This window comes from Carcharodon carcharias, chromosome 11 (genome assembly GCF_017639515.1).
Source record: "Carcharodon carcharias isolate sCarCar2 chromosome 11, sCarCar2.pri, whole genome shotgun sequence".
Taxonomy (NCBI): domain Eukaryota; kingdom Metazoa; phylum Chordata; class Chondrichthyes; order Lamniformes; family Lamnidae; genus Carcharodon; species Carcharodon carcharias.
The window spans coordinates 130449096-130468817 of record NC_054477.1 but is presented as its reverse complement, the minus strand read 5'-3'; the positions used below and the strand labels follow the sequence as shown (position 1 = coordinate 130468817).

Genomic DNA, 19722 nt, shown 5'->3' with positions numbered 1-19722 from the left:
AATGATGCATTACTGTGGTTGCATAGAGGAAAAAAATGAGGACAGATGGCAAGTCCATTATTCCTTTAAAAAGAAATCTATCATTTCAAGCTGAACTAAAATCTGTTCAGGGTCAATCACTGCAGTTGCTGGAATTGCATTGTTTTGAAGTTGTTGGTCTTGCTGTGGAACAGCTCTGGTGAGAAACTGTAAATGCTCTTAGCTCACCTTGCTTTCCATTAATATGCAAAAACGTGATTAATGACTTTTGGATAAAATATAATCGGAATACTCTTTTACATCAATATAAAATTATAGTTTTTGATGGTGCTGAAACATTGTGGTGAACATCTTGCATTTGAAAGAGGACCTTTATGGGAGAAGGCTCACCTTCTGCAGCAATGTGCCAGATGACAAACTGGAAGTAATTTAAGAATATTTCCACAAGTTGTTTCAATTGGTGCAGCCAAAGCACAGACATTATAAATGACTGATAGGCCACCAATTAAAGGCTTCCTCTCCTATGACCTATCGTAAATTTAATGCTTTCCGGTAAATGTTGTCATGTTGAGTTAAAGGTTTAAACTTAGCCATATAGTTCTGTTAGTTTTAATTAATGTGTACTAATTAAAACCTGTGGGTTTTTGAAGTCAGTCCTGTCTCTCACTTTTGAAATGTCAACATTTGAAATATTTTCATTTGACTTCCATAAACATTGTCAGTTATGTGGCAATTTAAATCAAATTTCATAACTTCTGATGTGTTCTTAATTTTGCAGATAATTGCTATTCATTACTGACATTTGCGATCAGCAATAATAACATGGGTGTAAATCCATTGAAAAAATGTATAGCTGTATTTATTTAGGAGTAACTTCTCAAAATAAGTTACCTTTAAAAATCAATATGAATGTCATTTCCGGTGGAATATGCTGGGAGGCCTTTGCCTACCATCTTATATGGATTATCAGGTTGCTGAATAATTTTGTTTTATGCTGATTCACAGTTTATAATGATTAAGAGCCTGTTTTTATGATTATTGTGAACTGTAACCTTCATATTTAATGATATTGTTTAGAATTGATGATTTCATGGTAAATATGCTATGCACCTTCATCCATATATACAAATTATATAGCAGTCATGCTTTCTTGGAGAATTGTATTTTGGAAGTTTCTTATGTTAAAATTAAAATTTGAAGTTCTTGATTGACAGATTTAAAGTTTTATTAGATGTGCATTACTTGGAATCCGAAATGACATTATTGCTTTGTCCAGTGGTATTTTCATTGTGAAAGGAACATAGTTTTCTCACTATAAGGTAAAATTAACCTGCAGCTCTTTGAGAAACTACAGTATTATTTCCATATGCCAACTTTGCTAAGAAATAGAATTTAAATAAAATTCTTTAGGCAATTCAGAAATACCCTTCATATATTATGGCAGCTTGCAAAGAACACAAATCTAGAAAATAGCATTTCATACTGTCTTTTATTTCAACAACTAAAAAGACCAACCAAAAATACATTGTTTATATCATTGCAGATCATCTTTGTCCAACAACAGCACGCCCGACATCACTGCGTTTCATTTTACGCGTTGGTGTGCGGGGCCCACCCCAGCACGCCACCCAGAAGATTCTGCCCCAGGAGTCTGTTTCCGTTGATTATTTCTTCACTCCCGGTCCCGCCCTTAAGCTATCTTAATTTATGTCACATTTCTCTTGGAAATGCAGTGGTTCCTTTCCACTTTCATTACAATTCCTGATTCAGCAAAAGTAGTTTCAAGCATCCTGTTGTAGATTAAATCAGACTTTGGTGAAGAGGTCATTTAATTTTTCTCTTTCTCGTCCTAAATACCAGGTCATTTATTTCTTCAGTAGGGGTGAATGATCATCTAAACAGATTATAACCATTTTAGGTATTCACCTAAAGGAAATAGCCAGGTCTGCAGAATGGGTGAACAATTGGCAAATTAAATTTAATGCAGAGAAGTTTGAAGCAATTCATTTTGGTAGGAAGAACACAGAGAGACGTATAAAACAAAGGGTACAATTCTAAAGGGGATTCAGGAGCAGAGGGACCTGGGTGTATATGTGCATGAATCATTGAAGGTGGCAGGACAGGTTGAGAGAGTGGTTAATAAAGCAGACGGTAGCCTGGGCTTTATCAACAGGGGCAGAGAGTACAAAAGCAAGGAAGTTTTTTTTTACACTTGTATATGACTCTGTATCAGCATTAACAGGAATATTATGTCCAGTTCTGGGCACCACACTTTGGGAAGGATGTGAAGGCGTTAGAGAGGGTGCAACAGAGATTCATGAGAATGGTTCCAGGGATGAGGAACTTCAGTTATGGAGTTAGATTGGAGAAATTGGGATTGTTCTCCTTGGAGAAGAAAAGATTGAGAGGAAATGTGATAGAGGTGTTCAAAATCATGAGGCGTCTAAACAAAGTAGATAGGGAGAAATCGTTCCGATTTAGAATCAGAGGACACAGATTCAATGGGATTGGTAAAATGAGCAATGGTGATCTGAGGAAAAGCTATTTTTACACATCAAGCAATCTGGTATGCACTGCCTGAGAGTGTGGTGGAAGCAGGTTCAATCGAGGCATTCAAGGGGGAATAGGAAGAATGTGCAGGACTATAGGGAGAAGGTGGGGAGTGACAGTAGATGAATTGCTCCTTCACAGAGCCGGAGCAGACAAAACAGGTTGAATAGCATCCTGTGTTATAACCATTCTCTGATACTTTAATTGATTGACTGCATGTTTTCTTCATAGCTCAAAATGACTAAATTTTACATATTATCACATAGTAGTTGTCATTGCAGTAGATAACTCCATAGCTCAAATAAGCGTTGTTAAAATTTGATTTTAAAAAACTGAAATAAACCTATTGCCATGCTCACATTTTTAATTATGCAAAAAATGATTTTTGCATTTAAACTGAACAATTCATGTTTATTGATTTCAGCTATACACATCAAGTTGTTGGCAATGGCATCAAAGCTCAGTCAAGCAACCCAGAGGTGAAAGTGAAAGGAACTGACCCCATCATAAATCAAATCATTGATAAACTGAAGCACATCAATCAGGTAAGCAGGAATGTCCCAATATGACAAGACGCTGCAATAAAATCACCTGATGTTCATATACCTGCATAAACTATTAGAGGAAAAGGATTGAATGCAATCTACGAATCTATAAAATGAAGGAAAGATAATATTTTTAATTGTCTTTTTTTCCATGACTCTAGGAAATGTATGAATGTAAAATCTGGGCATGGTAAACCTTCATTAGAAGTACGGGTTCAATTGTTTCCCTGTTAAATTGATAAGTCTGGTAGAGCTACGGGGGTAACTCACAGAAATAGGTTAATTCCTTCACCAGTGGACCATAAATAAAATGTATTGATACCATTTTTCTTAATACTGAATTCCCAGTTCTGTTGAAGGGTCATGAGGACTCGAAACGTCAACTCTTTTCTTCTCCACCGATGCTGCCAGACCTGCTGAGTTTTTCCAGGTAATTCTGTTTTTCTTAATACTGTTGCTCTGGAATTTGTGGTCAAGCAAGAAATAATGGACACTGCCAGGGCACCTCTTCTCTCTTTGCATCACTGATTCTTAGTTCACTTTCCTTTGTTCTTACTCTCCACAAGCCAATTAGAGAGGGGAAGACCTTTTGGCCCATCTTTATTTATCCATCCAGCAAAATCCTAATATCCCCTATTGTAACATCTAATTGTTTCTTAAATATTTGCAGAGTTTTTGCAACCATTGGTCTATTTGGAAGTCCTTTCTATATGTTAATCACTTTTGTGTGAAGTAAAGTTTCCTACAGTGTGCTTGCACATGAACCGGGGAGAAAGCTCATCGTGAGTGAGACACAACCAGAGTGAATGTGGGTATTGGGAATTTGGTGAACAGTGGGAATTTGGTGCATTGGGGAAGAGGTGCTCTTTGCATTTGTTCTTTGCTATCCAACTTCTTAAATCTTCAGAGCATGGACTTGCTCTGCTGCAGCAGTAGAGGCTACAAGGGAAATAAATGACCAGTAAGTAGTGGGTAAGGTAGGGTAAGTATTTACTACTTTAATCACTTATAGTTTAAGGTCTTTTTGTGGTTTATAGTTTGTATATTCTACAGTAACAAGGTTCAGGAAAGAAGGGCCCTAGAGCAATTGATTTAAAAGGCTTAATTTAAAGATTTAAGTCATGGCAGGAGAGCTCAAAGCCGTGCTGTGCTCCTCATACTCCCTGTGGAAAGCCGGCGACATTTCCAGTGCCCGCGACCAGCATGTGTGCAACAGGTGTGTCCAGCTGCAGCTCCTGGAAGCTCGGGTTTCAGAGCTGGAATGGTGGCTGGGGACACTGTGGAGCATCCGCGAGTCTGAGAGCATCATGGAGAGCACATTTAGAGAGGTGGTCATACCGCAGCTGAAAGGACATGAGCAAGGAAGGGAATGGGTGACCATCAGGCAGTCCAAGAGAAACAGGCAGGTAGTTCAGGAGTCCCCTGGGGTCCTGCTCACAAATCTGTATTCCATTTTGGAGGCTGATGAAGGTGCTTGTTCCTCCAGGGAGTGCAGACAGAGACAAGCTTCTGGCATTACAAGCAGCCTGCCTGTACAGGAAGGGAGGAAGAGAGGAAGAACAATAGTAACACGGGATTCTATGATCAGGGAAACAGATAGGCGCTACTGTGGCCGTCAACATGACTCCAGGATGGTATGTTGCCTGCCTGGTGCCAGGGTCCAGGATGTCACTGAATGGCTGGAGGGCATCCTGAACGGGGAGGGTGATAATGCAAAGGTCATGGTACATGTTGGTACCAATGACATATGTAGAAAGAGGGATCAAGAATTCAGGGAGTTAGGCAGTAGACAAAAAAGCAAGACCTCTCGGGTTGTAATCTCTGGATTAATCCCAGTGCCATGTGCTAGCGAGCTCAGAAATAGGAGAATAGCGCAGATGAATACTTGGCTTAAGAGTTGGTGCAGGGTGGAAGGTTTTAGATTCCTGGATCACTGTTACCGTTTCTGGGGAAGGTGGGACCTGTACAAGTGGGACGGTCTACATCAGAACCAGAGCGGGACTAACATCCTTGCGAGCGGGTTTGCTAGTGCTGTTGGGAGGAGTTTAAACTAATTCGGCAGGGGGAGGGGACACAGAATATAAGCAGAATAGGGACACATCATAATACAGTAAAACAATCAAGTCAGAAGGAGCTCCATTAAGTTTCAAGGGAGTAAGGCAAGGCTGGATGGCCTCTACTTTAATGCCAGGAGTATTACAGGTAAAACGGATGAGTTAAGGGTGAGTATCGATATGTGGAATTGTGATATAGTAGCCATCACTGAGATGTGGTTGAGGGAGGGGGAGGATCGGCAGCTCAACATTCCGTAATATAGAATCTTCAGGCGAGACAGGGGAGGGGGTAAACGAGGAGGAGGCATTGCATTATTAGTGAAGGGGTCAGTAACTGCAATAAGGACAGATGATATCTTGGAGGGGTCATCATATAAAGCTTTGTGGGTAGAGCTTAGCAATAAAAAAGGGGCAGCCACATTGTTAGTTGTTTATTATAGACCCCCAGATGTTCAGTGGGAAATTGAGAAGCAAATTTGCAGGGGTGTGTAAAAACAATAAAAATGGAGGAATTATATTAGATGATTTAAACTTTCCCAACATTAATTGGGATAGACATAATGTTAAGGGCTTGGATGGAGTGGATTTCTTGAAATATGTACAGGCGAACATTTTAGGTCAATATGTAGAGGGTCCAACAATGGATGGTGCATTGCTGGACCTAATTCTGGGGAATGAAGCCGGACAGGTGGTTGAGGTGGTGGTGGGGGAACATTTTAGTGATAGCGACCACAACATGGTACAATTTAAGTTTGTTATGGACAAAGAAATAGACAAGTTGCAAAAAATTGTTTTGAATTGGGGGAGAGTGGATTTTAGTAAAATAAGGCAGGATCTGGCTGAGGTAGACTGGCAACAGCTACTTGTGGGGAAATCTACAGAGGAGCAGTGGGGGGCATTCAAAAAGGAAATGGGGAGGGTACAGGCTCAACATGTTCCCTTTAGGTTAATGGGAAGAAGTAACAAGCCCAGAGAACCATGGATGATCAGAGATATTCAGTTTACGATGAGAAGGAAAAGAGAGGCTTTGAAACACTAAGCCATCTAATATCTAAGCCATTGTATTTTAGATACTTTATTTTCAATGTGTATTGTAATCTTGAAGATTAGATTGCAGCAAGTTTGCCATCATTCATAGCCCCTCAAATAACTGATCACCACCCTAATAGCTGAACAATAATAAGAAAAAATGGTAATCTATAATGTGACATGGTCTTAAGTCAGCACCATCTGATTAATTCCCATTTTTATGTTCAAAGCCTAACACAAGTTGACTAAATAAATCAAAAGCCTATTACTTTCATACTTGCATGCTTTGCTTTTCAAATCAATAAAATTCCATTTTGTTTTCAAAACATTACCAATAAAAAGATTTACATTATCCTGTTAACAATTTTCTATGTAGGTTTTATTTGTAACCCTCTGCATGTTAATTGCACTATTCCTACATTTTTCTTTATTCAGGCCTTCTAAATATGGCAGCAGCATCAATATGGGATTTGTCTGAAAGAAACAACAGATGGATTTTAATGTGGATAAATGTAACGTAATGGCAAGGGAAGCAAGGGACTAGAAATTTGTTATGGCTCATTTTCAGGCAATAGCTTTTGAGCCTTAGACCTCATATAATAATCGAGGACAGCTGGCAGCACCTGACATGCCTCAAAATGCAGCTCGCCTTTGTGGCCAGATTAAATTTTTGCCATTTATCTCACATGGCACCCAGGTAAGTCCTATGAGAGATAGAGAGAGAGCAGGAGAAGGGAGAACAAGATGGGTGAGGGCTGTGATCATAGGATATCAGCCGCCTGCCATATACCTGTGGAAACGAAGTGTACTGCTTCTCTCTAGACTCCACAGAAGTGGGCCTGTACATGACTCCTATTCATTGGTGCTGCAACATAACATTTATTTTAATGCAGTGTAAGTCCTGTGATGTCTGCTGCCCTGTAGCAGTCACACAATGGGAGCTTTTAAAGCTTTACTTGTCACTGAATTTCTCATAGAGGCATAGAGTCATTTATCGCACAGAAGGAGGCTGTTCAGTCCATTGAGTCCATGACGTGGAACAATCCAGTCCCCATATCCCTGCAAGTTTATTTCCTTCAAGTGCCCATCCAGTTTCATTTTAAAATCATTAATTGCTCCACATCCACCATCCTCGGGGACAATGAGTTTCAAATCATTGCCACTCACTGTGTAAAAAAGTTCTTCCTCACATTTCGTCTACATCACTTGCGCAATATCTTAAATCTGTGTCTCCTAGTCCTTGTACAATCAGGTATTGGGAAGAGTGTTTCCTTGTCTACCTTATTTAACCCTGCCATAATCTTGTACACTTCTAACAAATCTCCCCTCAATCACCTTTGCTCTAAGGAGAACAACTCCAGCCTTTCCAACCTAATCTTATGACTAAAACCCCTGATGTCTGGAAACATTCTGGCTCTGATCCCTCTCAAGGACCTTCACACCTTACTTAAAGTGTGGTGACCAGAACTGGACGCAACACCCTAATTGAGGTCTAACCAGAGATTTATATAGGTTCAGCATAACTTCCCTGCTTTTCTATTCAGTGCATCTATTTATGAAGCCCATGATCCTATATGATTTGCTAACCACTCTCTCAATATGTCCTGCAACCTTTAAAGATCGATGCACGTGCAACCCCAATCCCACTGTTCCTGCACACATTTTTGAATTGTGCCATTAAGCCTATATTGCCTCTCCCCACCCCTTATGTCAAAATGCACCACCTTACATTTCTCTGCATTAAATTTTATCTGCTGCTTGTCTGCCCATTCTGCTGGCCTATCGATATCCCGTTGCAGTTGATTAGTATTATTTGCGCTGTTTGTCACTCCTCCAGGTTTGGTATCATTGGCAAATTTTGAAATTTTGCCCTGTATTCCAAGATCCAAGTCATTTATATACAATAAAAAAGCAGTGGTTTTGCACTGACCCTTGGGGAACACGACTGGCTGCCATCCTCCGTTCCGAAAAACAACCATCTACCATGACTCACTGCTTTCTGTCTTTAAGTCAATTTTTATCCGATTGTATACTGGCCCTCCTATTCCATAAGGCTCAATTTTTTTAACCAACCTTTTATGTGGTACCTTGTCAAACGCTTTCTTAAAATCCACATGGACAATATCCACTGCATCAATCTTCTCTGTTACTTCATTAAAAAATTCAATTAGTCAAGCATTTTCTGCCCTTTCCAAATCTGTACTGGCTCTCCTTAATTAACTCAAATCTCTCCAAGTGCCTGTTGATTATTCCCCCTTGATTAAGGATTCCAAAACATACTCACCACTGATGTTAGACTAAGTGGCCTGAGTTGCTAGGACTCTCCTTGCACCTCTTTTTTGAATAAGGGTGTCACATTTGCCCTCTGGCACCTCCCCCATTTCTAGAGAAGCTTGAAAAATTAAGGCAAGGCCTTCTGCTATCTCCACCCTCGCTTCCTTTAGCAACCTGGGATGCAAGCCATCTGGACCAGGTGGCCTATCTATCCTAAGCATAGCCAACCTTTCCATTACGTCTCCTCTTTCAACTTTCACTGCCTCCACTACCTTTGCTTCTGCCAATACCTTGTCAGATTCCTGTTCCTTAGTAAACACTGATACAAGAATTAATTAAGTATTCTCGCCTTGCCCTGCACCTCTAAGGCATATCACCCTCTTGGGTCCTAATAGGACCCACTCCATCTCTTACTACCTGCTTACTATTTGCATGCTGGGTGCAAGATTTTTTGTTCCCTTTTATGTTTATCACCATTCTATTCTTATACTCTCTTTGTCAGGCTTATTTTCCTTTTCACCTCTCCTCTCAAACTTTTGCATATCACTTGGCTTTCATTTGAACATAAGAACTAGGAACAGGGGTAGGCAATTCAGCCCCTCGAGCCTGCTCTGCCCTTCATTACGATCATGGCTGATCTCATTTCGGCCTCAACCCCAATTTTCCGCCCTCTCCCCATAACCTTTCAGCCTGTTAGTAATTAAAAATCTGTCTATCTCCTCCTTAAATTTATTCCACAGATTCAGGACTCTTTGAGTATAGTAATTCCTCCTCATCTCTGATTTAAATCTACCACCACTTAGCCTAAAACTATGGACTCTCGTTCTAGAATGCCCCAGAAGGGGAAACATCCGCTCCACGTCTACTTGTCTATCCCCTTTAGCATCTTATATACCTCAATTAGATCTCCTCTCATCCTTCTAAACTCTAGCGAATATAGGCATACACTGCTCAATCTATCCTCACAAGACAAGCCCTGCATCTCTGGAACCAACCTAGCAAACTTCCTCTGAACTGCCTCCAGTGCAACAACATCCTTCCTCAAGTAAGGGGACCAAAACTGTGCACAGTACTCCAGGTGCGGTCTCACCAATGCCTTGTACAGTTGCAACAACACTTCCCTATTTTTATACTCTAGAACTCATTTGACATGTATCATACACCCTCCTTTTGTTTCGTCATAATCTCTATCTCCCTCATCATCCAAGGAGTTCTGATTTTGGTTCCTGTGCCTTTCGCTCTTGTTGGAATGTACCTAGCTTATACCGGAAGCATCTCTTCCTGAAATATTACCCATTATTCCATTACCATTTTTCCTGTTGATCTCTGGGTCCACTTTACCCTGACCAGATCCCTTCTCATTGCATTGAAATCAGCCCTGTTCCAAATTAGAAGTTCCTTGCTTTAATCCATTACTAATGTAGATGTTATGATACAATGATTACTCTTACCCAAATGATCCCCCACAGACACTTGGTCCACTTGGCTCACGTCATTCCCCAGCACCAGATGCAGCAATGTCTCCTTTCTAGTTGGGTTGAAAAGAAACTGATCAAGTAAGTTCTGAACACAGTTCAGTAATTGCTCCCCTTCCTTACCCTTTCCCTAACATTATCTTAATCGATATTTAGGCAATTAAAGTCACCCGGTATCACCACTGTATAGTTTTTGCACATCTCTATGATTTCTGTGCAGATTTGTTTGTCTATCTCACTCACTATTTGGAGACCAAGTGGGTGATTTTTTTTTTGTTTCTCAACTCTAGTGAAATGGACTCTATCCTTGCCCTCTTAAAGAAATCCTTCATTTCCAATGCTACAATGTCTTCCCTAATCATTACTGCCACCCCACCTTCCTTTATTCTTGACCTTTTCTGAACAGTCTGCATCCATGTGTATGAGGTACCCAGTCCTCACCATTTTAAGCCATGTTTCTGATATTGCCGCTACATCATATTCCCACACTGCTATTTGTGCTTGTAGCTCACCAACCTTATTCGCTAATGTGGTTGCATATATACATTGTAGCCCTGTCTTTGATTCTTTGTGGTCCTTCTGCTTTTGTTGTGTCAACATAACATCCATATTCTGCCATCAGTTATGAATCTGGTTAGCGCTAGCTGAACTTGACAGGAGCAGCTGATATGGTGGTCATGATAATGAAAAACTTATAAATGGGGATAATCAAAAAATGGGTTTTGAAGATTTCAAATGATGGGGTTGCAGCTATTTCCTTTTTAGTGATTCCCATTCCAAATCTTTCATCTAGGATGTGACACTGTTTTATTTCCCTTACTGATTCATGCAGAATCACCCAGCATGTCTTGGATTACTTACATTTTATTTTTTATCTCTGGCAATATGAGGATCCCACATGCAACTTGCATACTCCAAGACTGGACAAACATGTGTTTGATCCGCTCCTATCTATATGGTACTACTTCCTTCTCTTTTACTATCCAATGCTCTCACTTTATGAACCAAATTCTTCTTTTCTACTTCTGTATGCTGATGCCAACCCTCTGCCAATTTAGTTTAAACCCTCCCGAACCACAAGTGAACCACTTTGCGAGGACATTGTCCCTGTCTTGTTGGGGTGCAGACTGTCCCTTTTGCATCAATACCTTCTGTCTCAGAACTGATCCCAATGTCTCAAGAATCTGGAGCATGACCTCATGCACAGTGATTCAAGCCATGCGTTGATCCTCCCTATCTTAATATTTCTACTCTGGCTAGTGCGTAGCACTGGGAGTAATACTGTTCTTGAGTTCCTATCTTTTAGCTTCACCCCTAGCTCCTGAAGATCTGACCTTAAGACCTCAACATGTGCTCCCTCTATTTTGTTGGTACCAATGTGCATCACAACTCCTAGTTCACTTCTTTCCTGCTGCGGAATATTCTGCACCCTCTCCATGATGCCTTTTACCCTTGGCACCAGGGAAGCAACACAGCATGTGGGACTCATAATGACGTTTACAGAAATGCCTGTTTGTACCCCTAACTATAGAATCTCCTATAACAAATGCGTTTCTACACTTTGTTGTTCCCTTCTATACAGTCCCTTGCCCATTGGTTCCATGGCTTTGGCTGCAATCCTTAAGAGTGCCAACAGTACTGAGTACCTGTTTGAGAGTGGCACATACCCCGAAGACTCCTGTACTATCTGCCTCTTCCTACTGATTGGATGGCCATTACCTACTATCCTAACCTCTCACTGCCTGTGGGATGACCACCTCCTGGAATACAATCCAGGAAACTCTATCTTCCCTGATACTCCACAGTGACTCCAGTTGCCCCTCGGAAATCCTGAGCTCGAGCCGAAGCAACTGAATACACTTGCCACACACATCATTATCCAAGGCACGTGATCCTGAAGTTCCATCTATGATGACAAAAAAATTCTGTTCCTGCTTTAACTATCTATAGTGCCCTGTTCAAACTATTCATTTGAACTAGTACCTCTGGGCCTTTTATGTGCTTACACTCTTATTAATTCACTTACTGATATATTAACCCCAACACCTAATTTGAAATGGATACCCTAGTTTAGAGAGGGAAAAGAGAAAAATGCTCACCAACCAATCACTTACCTGCTTCCCTGTGATGTCACACTTTGATTTTCTTTAGAATGCAGTTGGTCAGATTGTCTCGCTGTTTTTCTCTCAGGCCTCCTCCTATGTAGCTCCCTCTGGTCTCGCTGTGCTCTCTCTGGGGCCTGTTGTGAGATGATGACATGCACCTTTAAGTTTGCGGGGGGCTCGGGGAGAAATATCTTAAACCACTGTCAGTCATTACACACCTTGACAGGATGCGCTGTCATCATCAGTGGTCCCTCGGAATCGAGGATGACGTCCGTCAGGCTTGGTGAGACTTCAGATGACTGAGGAGCCCAGTTTGGGATCCACATGTTCTTCCTCCGTGGGGACACATTGCCACGCAGGGGAGTGGAAACCGCAGCCCCAGGTTGGCTTCCTTCTCCTTCCTCTGCTGCTGCTGTTCCACATCAATGTCGAGTTGCTGAGCCTCGAAGCTTGCGCCTTGATGGACCAGGTGGTGCCATACCGAGCGATCGGCAACATTCTCCTCCCAGTCAGTGGCGTGAATGCCTTTGTGCTTTAGGCTGACCTTGAGCGTATCCTTATACCTTGTCCTTTGGCCGCCCTTTGAGCATTGGCCAATGGAGAGCTGTGAGAAGAGAACCTGCCGAGGGAGGCGGTTTTCTGGCTTCCGCATGCAATGGCCCATCCATCGGAGTTGGCTCCGCAGGAGCAGGGCTTCAGTGCTGTTAGATGCAGTTTCATGGAGGACACTTATGTTTGTCTGGCGGTCCTCCCATTTGATCCCCAGGATTCAGTGCAAGCACCACTGATGGAAGCTCTCAAGGAACTTAATGTGGCGTTAGTAGACAGTCCGTGTTTCGCTGCAGTGGGGCGGGTGATCAACACACTGGCCTTATAAACTAGATCCTTTATTGACTTGCAAATGTCCCTGTTGTCAAAGACATGTTGGCGCAGCTTGAAGAAGGCAGAGCTGGCACAGCTCAGTCGGCATTGCACTTCCTCATTGATGGTAGTCCCTTGGGAAAGGTGGCTGCTGAAATAAGAGAAGTGCTGCGCACACTCCAGTGCCACGCCATTCACATGGATGGCGCGGGGGATGCTCAGCTGGCTTGGGGAAGGTTAGTGAAGGACCTTCGTCTTGGCGACGTTTAAGGACAAACCAAGCTTCTTTTTTGAGGCGTTGAAGAGATCAGGTGTCCTTTGTATGTCCTGTAAGCAGCAGTCATCCACAAACTGAAGGTCGTGGATATCCATAGTGGTAAGTTTTGTTTTTGGCCAGGAGCGACTTTGACTTGCAGTCAGTCTACAAGCAGCAGGGTAGGGATTAGGTGTACTAGCCTCCCAGTGCACATTATCTGTGTATTGTCTTATCTTCAAATGTAGTACCCACATTTTTGATTCACCAATCCTAGTGTATGATTGGAATGCCTATGTCAAAGAAGAAGAACATAACAAGGCCCAATCCTTTATACCTCTCTACGCCTCCAAATTTCACCCCAGGTTCAATTGTGCTCTCCTAATTTATCTTCAAATTGAATGGAAATCAATTCAAGGGAGACATCCTCATTTAAATATTGATATTTGAATATTGTAATAGAACTACAAGAAGATACTTTCTTACGTCTTACAGTCATGATTCTACTTATTGAGACCATTGCAGTAAATGATGCATTAATCCTCAACTTCAAAAACAAGTAAGCTGCAATGTTACTGTATGTATGGAAAAGGGAAAGAATATAAATAGTTCAGTCATGCAGTTAATTGATTTCATCATCCATTTTAAATGGATCATTGATGTTTGAATCAGCAATCGATGACTCTAACCCCATTATCCACCCTGACTGCCCTCTCCCGTTTAATTAGATTTATTCTGTTTATTTTTTGTACAAGCTAATCATGTCTCACCTGTTTTTAACCTTTTTTTTCTTACCTGAAGAAAACTACAGAAATACATGCTGTCAACTGCTGGGTTTTGGAGCCCAACAGGTCCCAAGGGTTTGCCCCACCTGCACTTGCGCACGGGCAGACTCAGCCAGCACAGCAGAAGACAGCATGGGTGACTCTGTCTGGCAGTGGTCGGGAGGGTCGAGGGGTGCAGCAGGGGCTGAAAAGTGGGGTGCCTTGAGAAGTGCCCTCGCTGCCATGTGCCCTCTCTCAGGGCCCACTTACACTTCCCTCCTAGCCAAGACCAGATGATCACTTGGCTGTATGTCAGCGTTCTGTTGAGCCAACCAGGGAAGCTTTGCCCGATCCTCTGTAAAGTGGAAGACAGAGTGTGCAGGCCAGTATGCACTCGGTGGCCTGTTGCATCTCATTCTCCATGTTGGTGCCCACTCTTTTCTTGGAGGTGGACATCAGCGCAAACGCCCAAGACATCATGGCACTCGTGCTGGAGATGGACTCATCCAATCTCTCCCTCCGATATGCACACTGCTGCTAGAAATATTGACAGCAGCACACACCCACTGTTGAACCACAAGTTCCCTTTTTTTTGATGATGCCCGAGGCTCAGTATCTACATCCAACTGATCAGAGCTGTGCCCTCCAGCAAGGACACTCTACTGCTGCCCCTGTCACCAGCACCTGATCTTGTTTACATCTGATGTACTCCTCACCATCCTATCTCTGTCTAAAGCAGGGCACACCAAGAGGTGTGCATCAGTGCTGATCAAGGGCGTACAGGAGTCATGTGACAGTGTATCCTCCTCTGAGGACTCCAGCTTGTTCCTCATCATCTCCATCGTGACCAGTGAAGGAACAGTGGGAGGTGAAAGACATGAGCTAATGCTGATAGCAAAAAAGGGTACAAACTCAGCATTGTAGATATCATAACAGCTCAATTATTGTGGTACTGGATTCAACATGAGTGATTGCTAAGTGCCAAGTGGCAGTGCATCATCTAATTCTGTCACTTGGTCTTTAGATACCTGCATCTCTCCATTGCTAATGCCCAGTAAGCATGTCACCCTGCTGATCTCCAGTGTGTTCTCCTCCATTGCAGTCAGTGTGGCAATCACTGCAGGTCCACCTCTACCTCTCCCTGAAGTTGTGTGCTCTCTTCTCGTGCAGTGAGAAAAGACATAAACGGTGCAATTGTCTGCTATTTTTCGTCACCCGCTCAACCTTATGGCTGGCGGACAAGCAAATCGGCCAGGCGACCTTTACATTTTCCATGAAACCTCGTCTAAGGGTTCTCGAATTGAAATAAAATAAAAATAAAAATCTGTGGGCAGCACTTTTATGATCTATATTTTCAAGTGCCTGATTGTGATGCTCGGACATTTTCTTTCTGTGTTTTAAAACTTTATTGGAACATTTTCAGGTCTGCAGCTCCCTGAGGCAGCTCTCTGCCTTCAGGGAGCTTCTCTCAGCGCTCGCCCATGCCCGCGTTGACATCATCACCCACGGTCCCCCTCCCCAGTAGCGTTGAGCTTTTCAGTGCATGCTTCACGCTGGCTGGCTGTCAATTGACCAGCCAATGTGAAATCGCGGTTGGGAGCTGACTGCAGTCAGCGGTCTGTTTTCCAGCCGATTCCAGGACTGCCGATCATGCCTGCCCGCCGAGCTAAAAGTTCAGGCCATAGAATAATGTCTGTGATAAGTGGAATGAGTGTTGAGAATGGAATGAGAACATTTGTGGGGAGTGACTGTGAAAGACGGGTGTGAGAGAGCAATAGAATGAGGGTGACTGTGAATGATGTCTGTTGAGATGGAAATTTGAGGTGGATGGAGAAAAAGGAATGTGTGCAACTTCAAGCTGTGTTAGTCAGAAGAGTGTTACGCAAGAAAATGTTAGAGAGTAATAGCTGTCACCTAAAAGAGGCATGACACTCAGCTTGCCAGTCCTAATGATCTCACTGCTGCTGGTTGCCTCTGCTACCCCCTGCCAGGCCTGCTTTTGTTGGACTGGATGACCATCTCCTTCCAAACAAAGGGAATGCTCCTTCTGTCCTGCTCCTCATTGGATTCATCATGATCTCTATGGATAAGTCCAAGAACTGGGGGTGGGGAGGGGTGGGGGTGCAGCATTGCCATGTCCTGCTTCCATTATCCAGCTTTTATTTTGCTATTATCCATTATCCAGCTGTTTGGTTCCTTGTAAAACAAGGTTTCCAGCAGCATTCACACCTCTGGAGCAGTCCCTTTAAATAGAGTACTTTCATCGACAGATTCAGCGCGTGATCTCGCCCATCCCCACTGATTGACCAGGAAACAAGAAAGCGGGATTCTAATGCATTGGCTGAATTGAACAGCCATGGTGAAGCCCACTCCTTCAGCAATTGGATTCCTGACCCTCTACTGTTCCCATTGTTTCGGCTGGAACGAAGAATTCAAAATGCCGCCCATAGGCAGTTAGTTACACCTATAAAACATTAGTTCCCAGCTGGAGTATTGTGTCCAATTCACACTTTAGGAAGGACTTGAAGGCTTTAAAGAGGGTATGGAAGAGATTTACTAGAATGGTTTCAGGGACAAGGAATTACAGTTAAGTGGATTGACTGGACAAGCTGAGCTTGCTCACCTTAGAGCAGAGATAGCTAAGAGAAAATTTGATGGAGGGTTTTAAAATCATGAGTTGTTTAGATATAGTAAATAAAGAGAAACTGGTTCTAGTAATTGAAGTGTCAATAATCAGAGGGCACAGTTTAAAGATGATTGGCAAAAGAACCAGAGGGAAAACTTCCCTATGAGTGGTTAGAATTTGGAATGCGGTGCCTGATAAACTGATGGATACAGATTAATTTGTAGTGTTCAAAAGGGAAATAGCGCTTGAAGAACAAAAAGAATGTAGATGTATGGGGAAAGTACATTGGTTTTGAACCAACCAATTACTCTTCAGAATGGTTGATGCAGACTTGATGAGCTGAATGGCCTCCTTCTATATTGTACTACTCTATGATTCTTTGATTCTAAGAAAGGAAGATAGAATTTAACTGGAGTAGCTATTCTTACAAAACTACAGATAAAGAATTCTCATTAAACTGCTACAAATGTTTATCTAATTGCTTTCTAGAATCAGGATTTAATAAGTGAGAGTTGTTATGAGTGATGCATTGGTTTTTAGCGATCTGCTGTTCATTTATATAGTTTTAATTTTGTCATTACTTGCAAAATGGTTTTCATACCCTTGTGGGAAAAATAGCAAAGTGAGATGATGTAGGGGTATCTACCCATTTATATTCCCTCAAGTTATAAATATATTATTTTGATAACGTTCATATTTCTTCTGAATTGTTATGTAATTTTATATAAGAACTATTTGTATAACATTAATATTATTACTTAATTCATTCGGAAATAAAGCCTGCAATAGCATTCATACCATTCACACCATTTAGAAGTCAGTAGGATCAAATACATATTCAGTAATTATATATAATGATTAACTGAACCAGTCTAATTGTAATTTAATAGAGCAAATCCCATTAAGCTTTTATTATCTAGTATGGGATTATTGGTGTAGCTGTTGCAGTTATTTAATTTCTTAATACTTAAAAATGAGCACTTTTCAGTAGTTTAATTCCCCATCAATCTCATTTACCATTTTCTCCTCCCTTTCTGAATGGATCTCCTCTGGCATTGTATGTGGCCAGTCACATGTACTGTACTCAGATAAGTAAGGTTAAAAGGAAAGGGGAGGGAATTGAAGAATGAGCGAAAGGGGTAGTTTGGGTCAGAATTGAAAGGGGAACAGAATTGGGACAGATGAAGGTGCTGCAGAGGTAGAAGGCAGCAAGGAGGGATTGGGAATTACCCAGCAATGATGTCCTAAAGAATATAGATGGAAGGTGATTTTCTACTTTGCATTCTACAAACCTGCTTAATAAAGTGGAGTTGCCAGGCAACATTCCCACAGGCAGTGGCTTTCTGTCAGTGGGGTTTGAGAAATTGGATGATTTTTAGAGTGAAGGCCAGAGGAGCAAAGGGTGTGAAACTGTTTACTCCAGTTACTAGTAAATAATGCAAATTATTGATCTCCAGTCTCCAATGCCAAATGTTTCTTGCATGATCAAGAGGTTTCTGGGCATTTCTGGCATGATTGTAAGAGTTTTGGATTATTTTCAGAAAAGTTGAGGGAATTGTGGAAGAAAACATGTATTTGGTTGAGAGAACCAAAACACTGCATCTCAGCCACCATCCATGGTTAACTAAGGAAGTTGAGGTGGTATCGAATTGAAAGAAAAGGTATACAATACTGCGAAGTTTTAGAAACCAACAAGAGATGACTAAAAATAAAACAAAGACGGAGAAATTGGATGAGAGAAAACTACCTAGAAATATAAAATAGTAAAAGCTTCTACAGGTATATGAAAAGGAAAAAAGTGAGCATTTGTCTCCGAGAGGATGGGATTGGTGAATGAAGAAAGGAAACAAGGAAATAGCAGAGGCTTTGAACAAGTATTTTGTATCCATCTTCACAGTAGAAGATGCAAAATGCACCCGAAGAATGGTAGAAAATCAAGAGGCAATACACAGGGAGGAACTTATAACATTCACGATCATGAGATAGAAAGTAATGAGAAAACGGATGGAACTTAAGACGGACAAGTCCTCTGGACCGGATGGTCTGCACCCTAGGGTCTTAAAAGAAATGGCTGCTGAGATAGTGAATGCATTGTTATAATCTTCCAAAATCCCCTGGATTCTGGAAAGATCCCAGCAGATTAGAAAACCGCAGATGTAATACCTCTGTTCAAGAAAGAAGGAAGACCGGAAGCACAAACCAAAGGCCATTTAGCCTATTATCTGTCATGGGGAAAATGCTCAAATCTATTATAAAAAGGTAGTAGCAGGACTTTTAGAAAATCATAATACTATCAGGCAGAGTCAACACAGTTTGACATTTATTAGAGTTCTTTGAGGATGGAACAAGCAACGTGGATAAAGGGGAACCAGCAAAAGTAGTGCATTTGGATTTCCAAAAGGCATTTGATATTTGGTTGGGCCTGGGACACTACCCTGAGGAACTCCTGCAATGATGTCCTGGAACTGTTTGACCTCCAACAAACATAGTCATCTTCCTTTGTGCTAGGTAAGATTCCAACCAGGGGAGAGTTTTCTGCCTGATTCCCGTTGTGTCCAGTTTTGTTAGGGCTCCTTGATGCCACATTCGGTCAAGTGCTGCCTTGATGTCAAGGACAGCCACTCTCACCTTACCTCAGGAGTTCAGCTCTTTTGAAATCTTTGAACCAAGGCTGTAATGAGGTCAGGAGCTGAGTGATCCTGGCGGAACCCAAATTAGGTGTTAGCAGGTTATTGCTAAGCAAGTGCTGCTTGATAACACTGTTGATGACCCCTTCCATTGCATTATTGATGATCAAGAGTCGACTGATGTGGTGGTAACTGGCCGGGATAGATTTGTCCTGTTTTTTTGTGTAAAGGACATAGCTGGGCAATTTTCCACCTTGCCGGGTAGAGGCTAGTGTTGTAGCTGTACTGGAACAGCTTGGCTAGGGGCGCAGCAAGTTCTTCAGCACAAATCTTCAGTACTATTGTCAGAATATTGTCGGGGCCCATAGCCTTTGCAGAATTCAGTGCCTTCACCCATCTCTTGATATCAGATAGAGTGAATCAAATTGATTGAAGATGGGAATCTGTGATGCTAGGGTCCTCCAGAGGTGCCCAAGATGGAAAATCCACTCAGCACTTCTGGCTGAGGATTTTTACAAATGCTTCAGCCTTGCCTTTTGCACTGATGTGCTGGGCTCCTCCATCATTGAGGATGGAGATA

The 19722-nt window shown here is 42.0% G+C and overlaps 1 protein-coding gene across 3 annotated transcripts in view; it reads left to right on the top strand.

Annotated features, from left to right (window-relative positions):
• LOC121283840 (glypican-5-like) overlaps positions 1-19722 on the top strand; it is a 1341390-nt gene that overhangs the window by 675425 nt on the left and 646243 nt on the right. For all 3 annotated transcript variants that reach the window (XM_041198623.1, XM_041198622.1, XM_041198621.1), the window contains one exon: positions 2954-3074. In XM_041198623.1, the coding sequence (XP_041054557.1) occupies positions 2954-3074 (121 nt within the window). The remainder of the gene's footprint in view (positions 1-2953; positions 3075-19722) is intronic.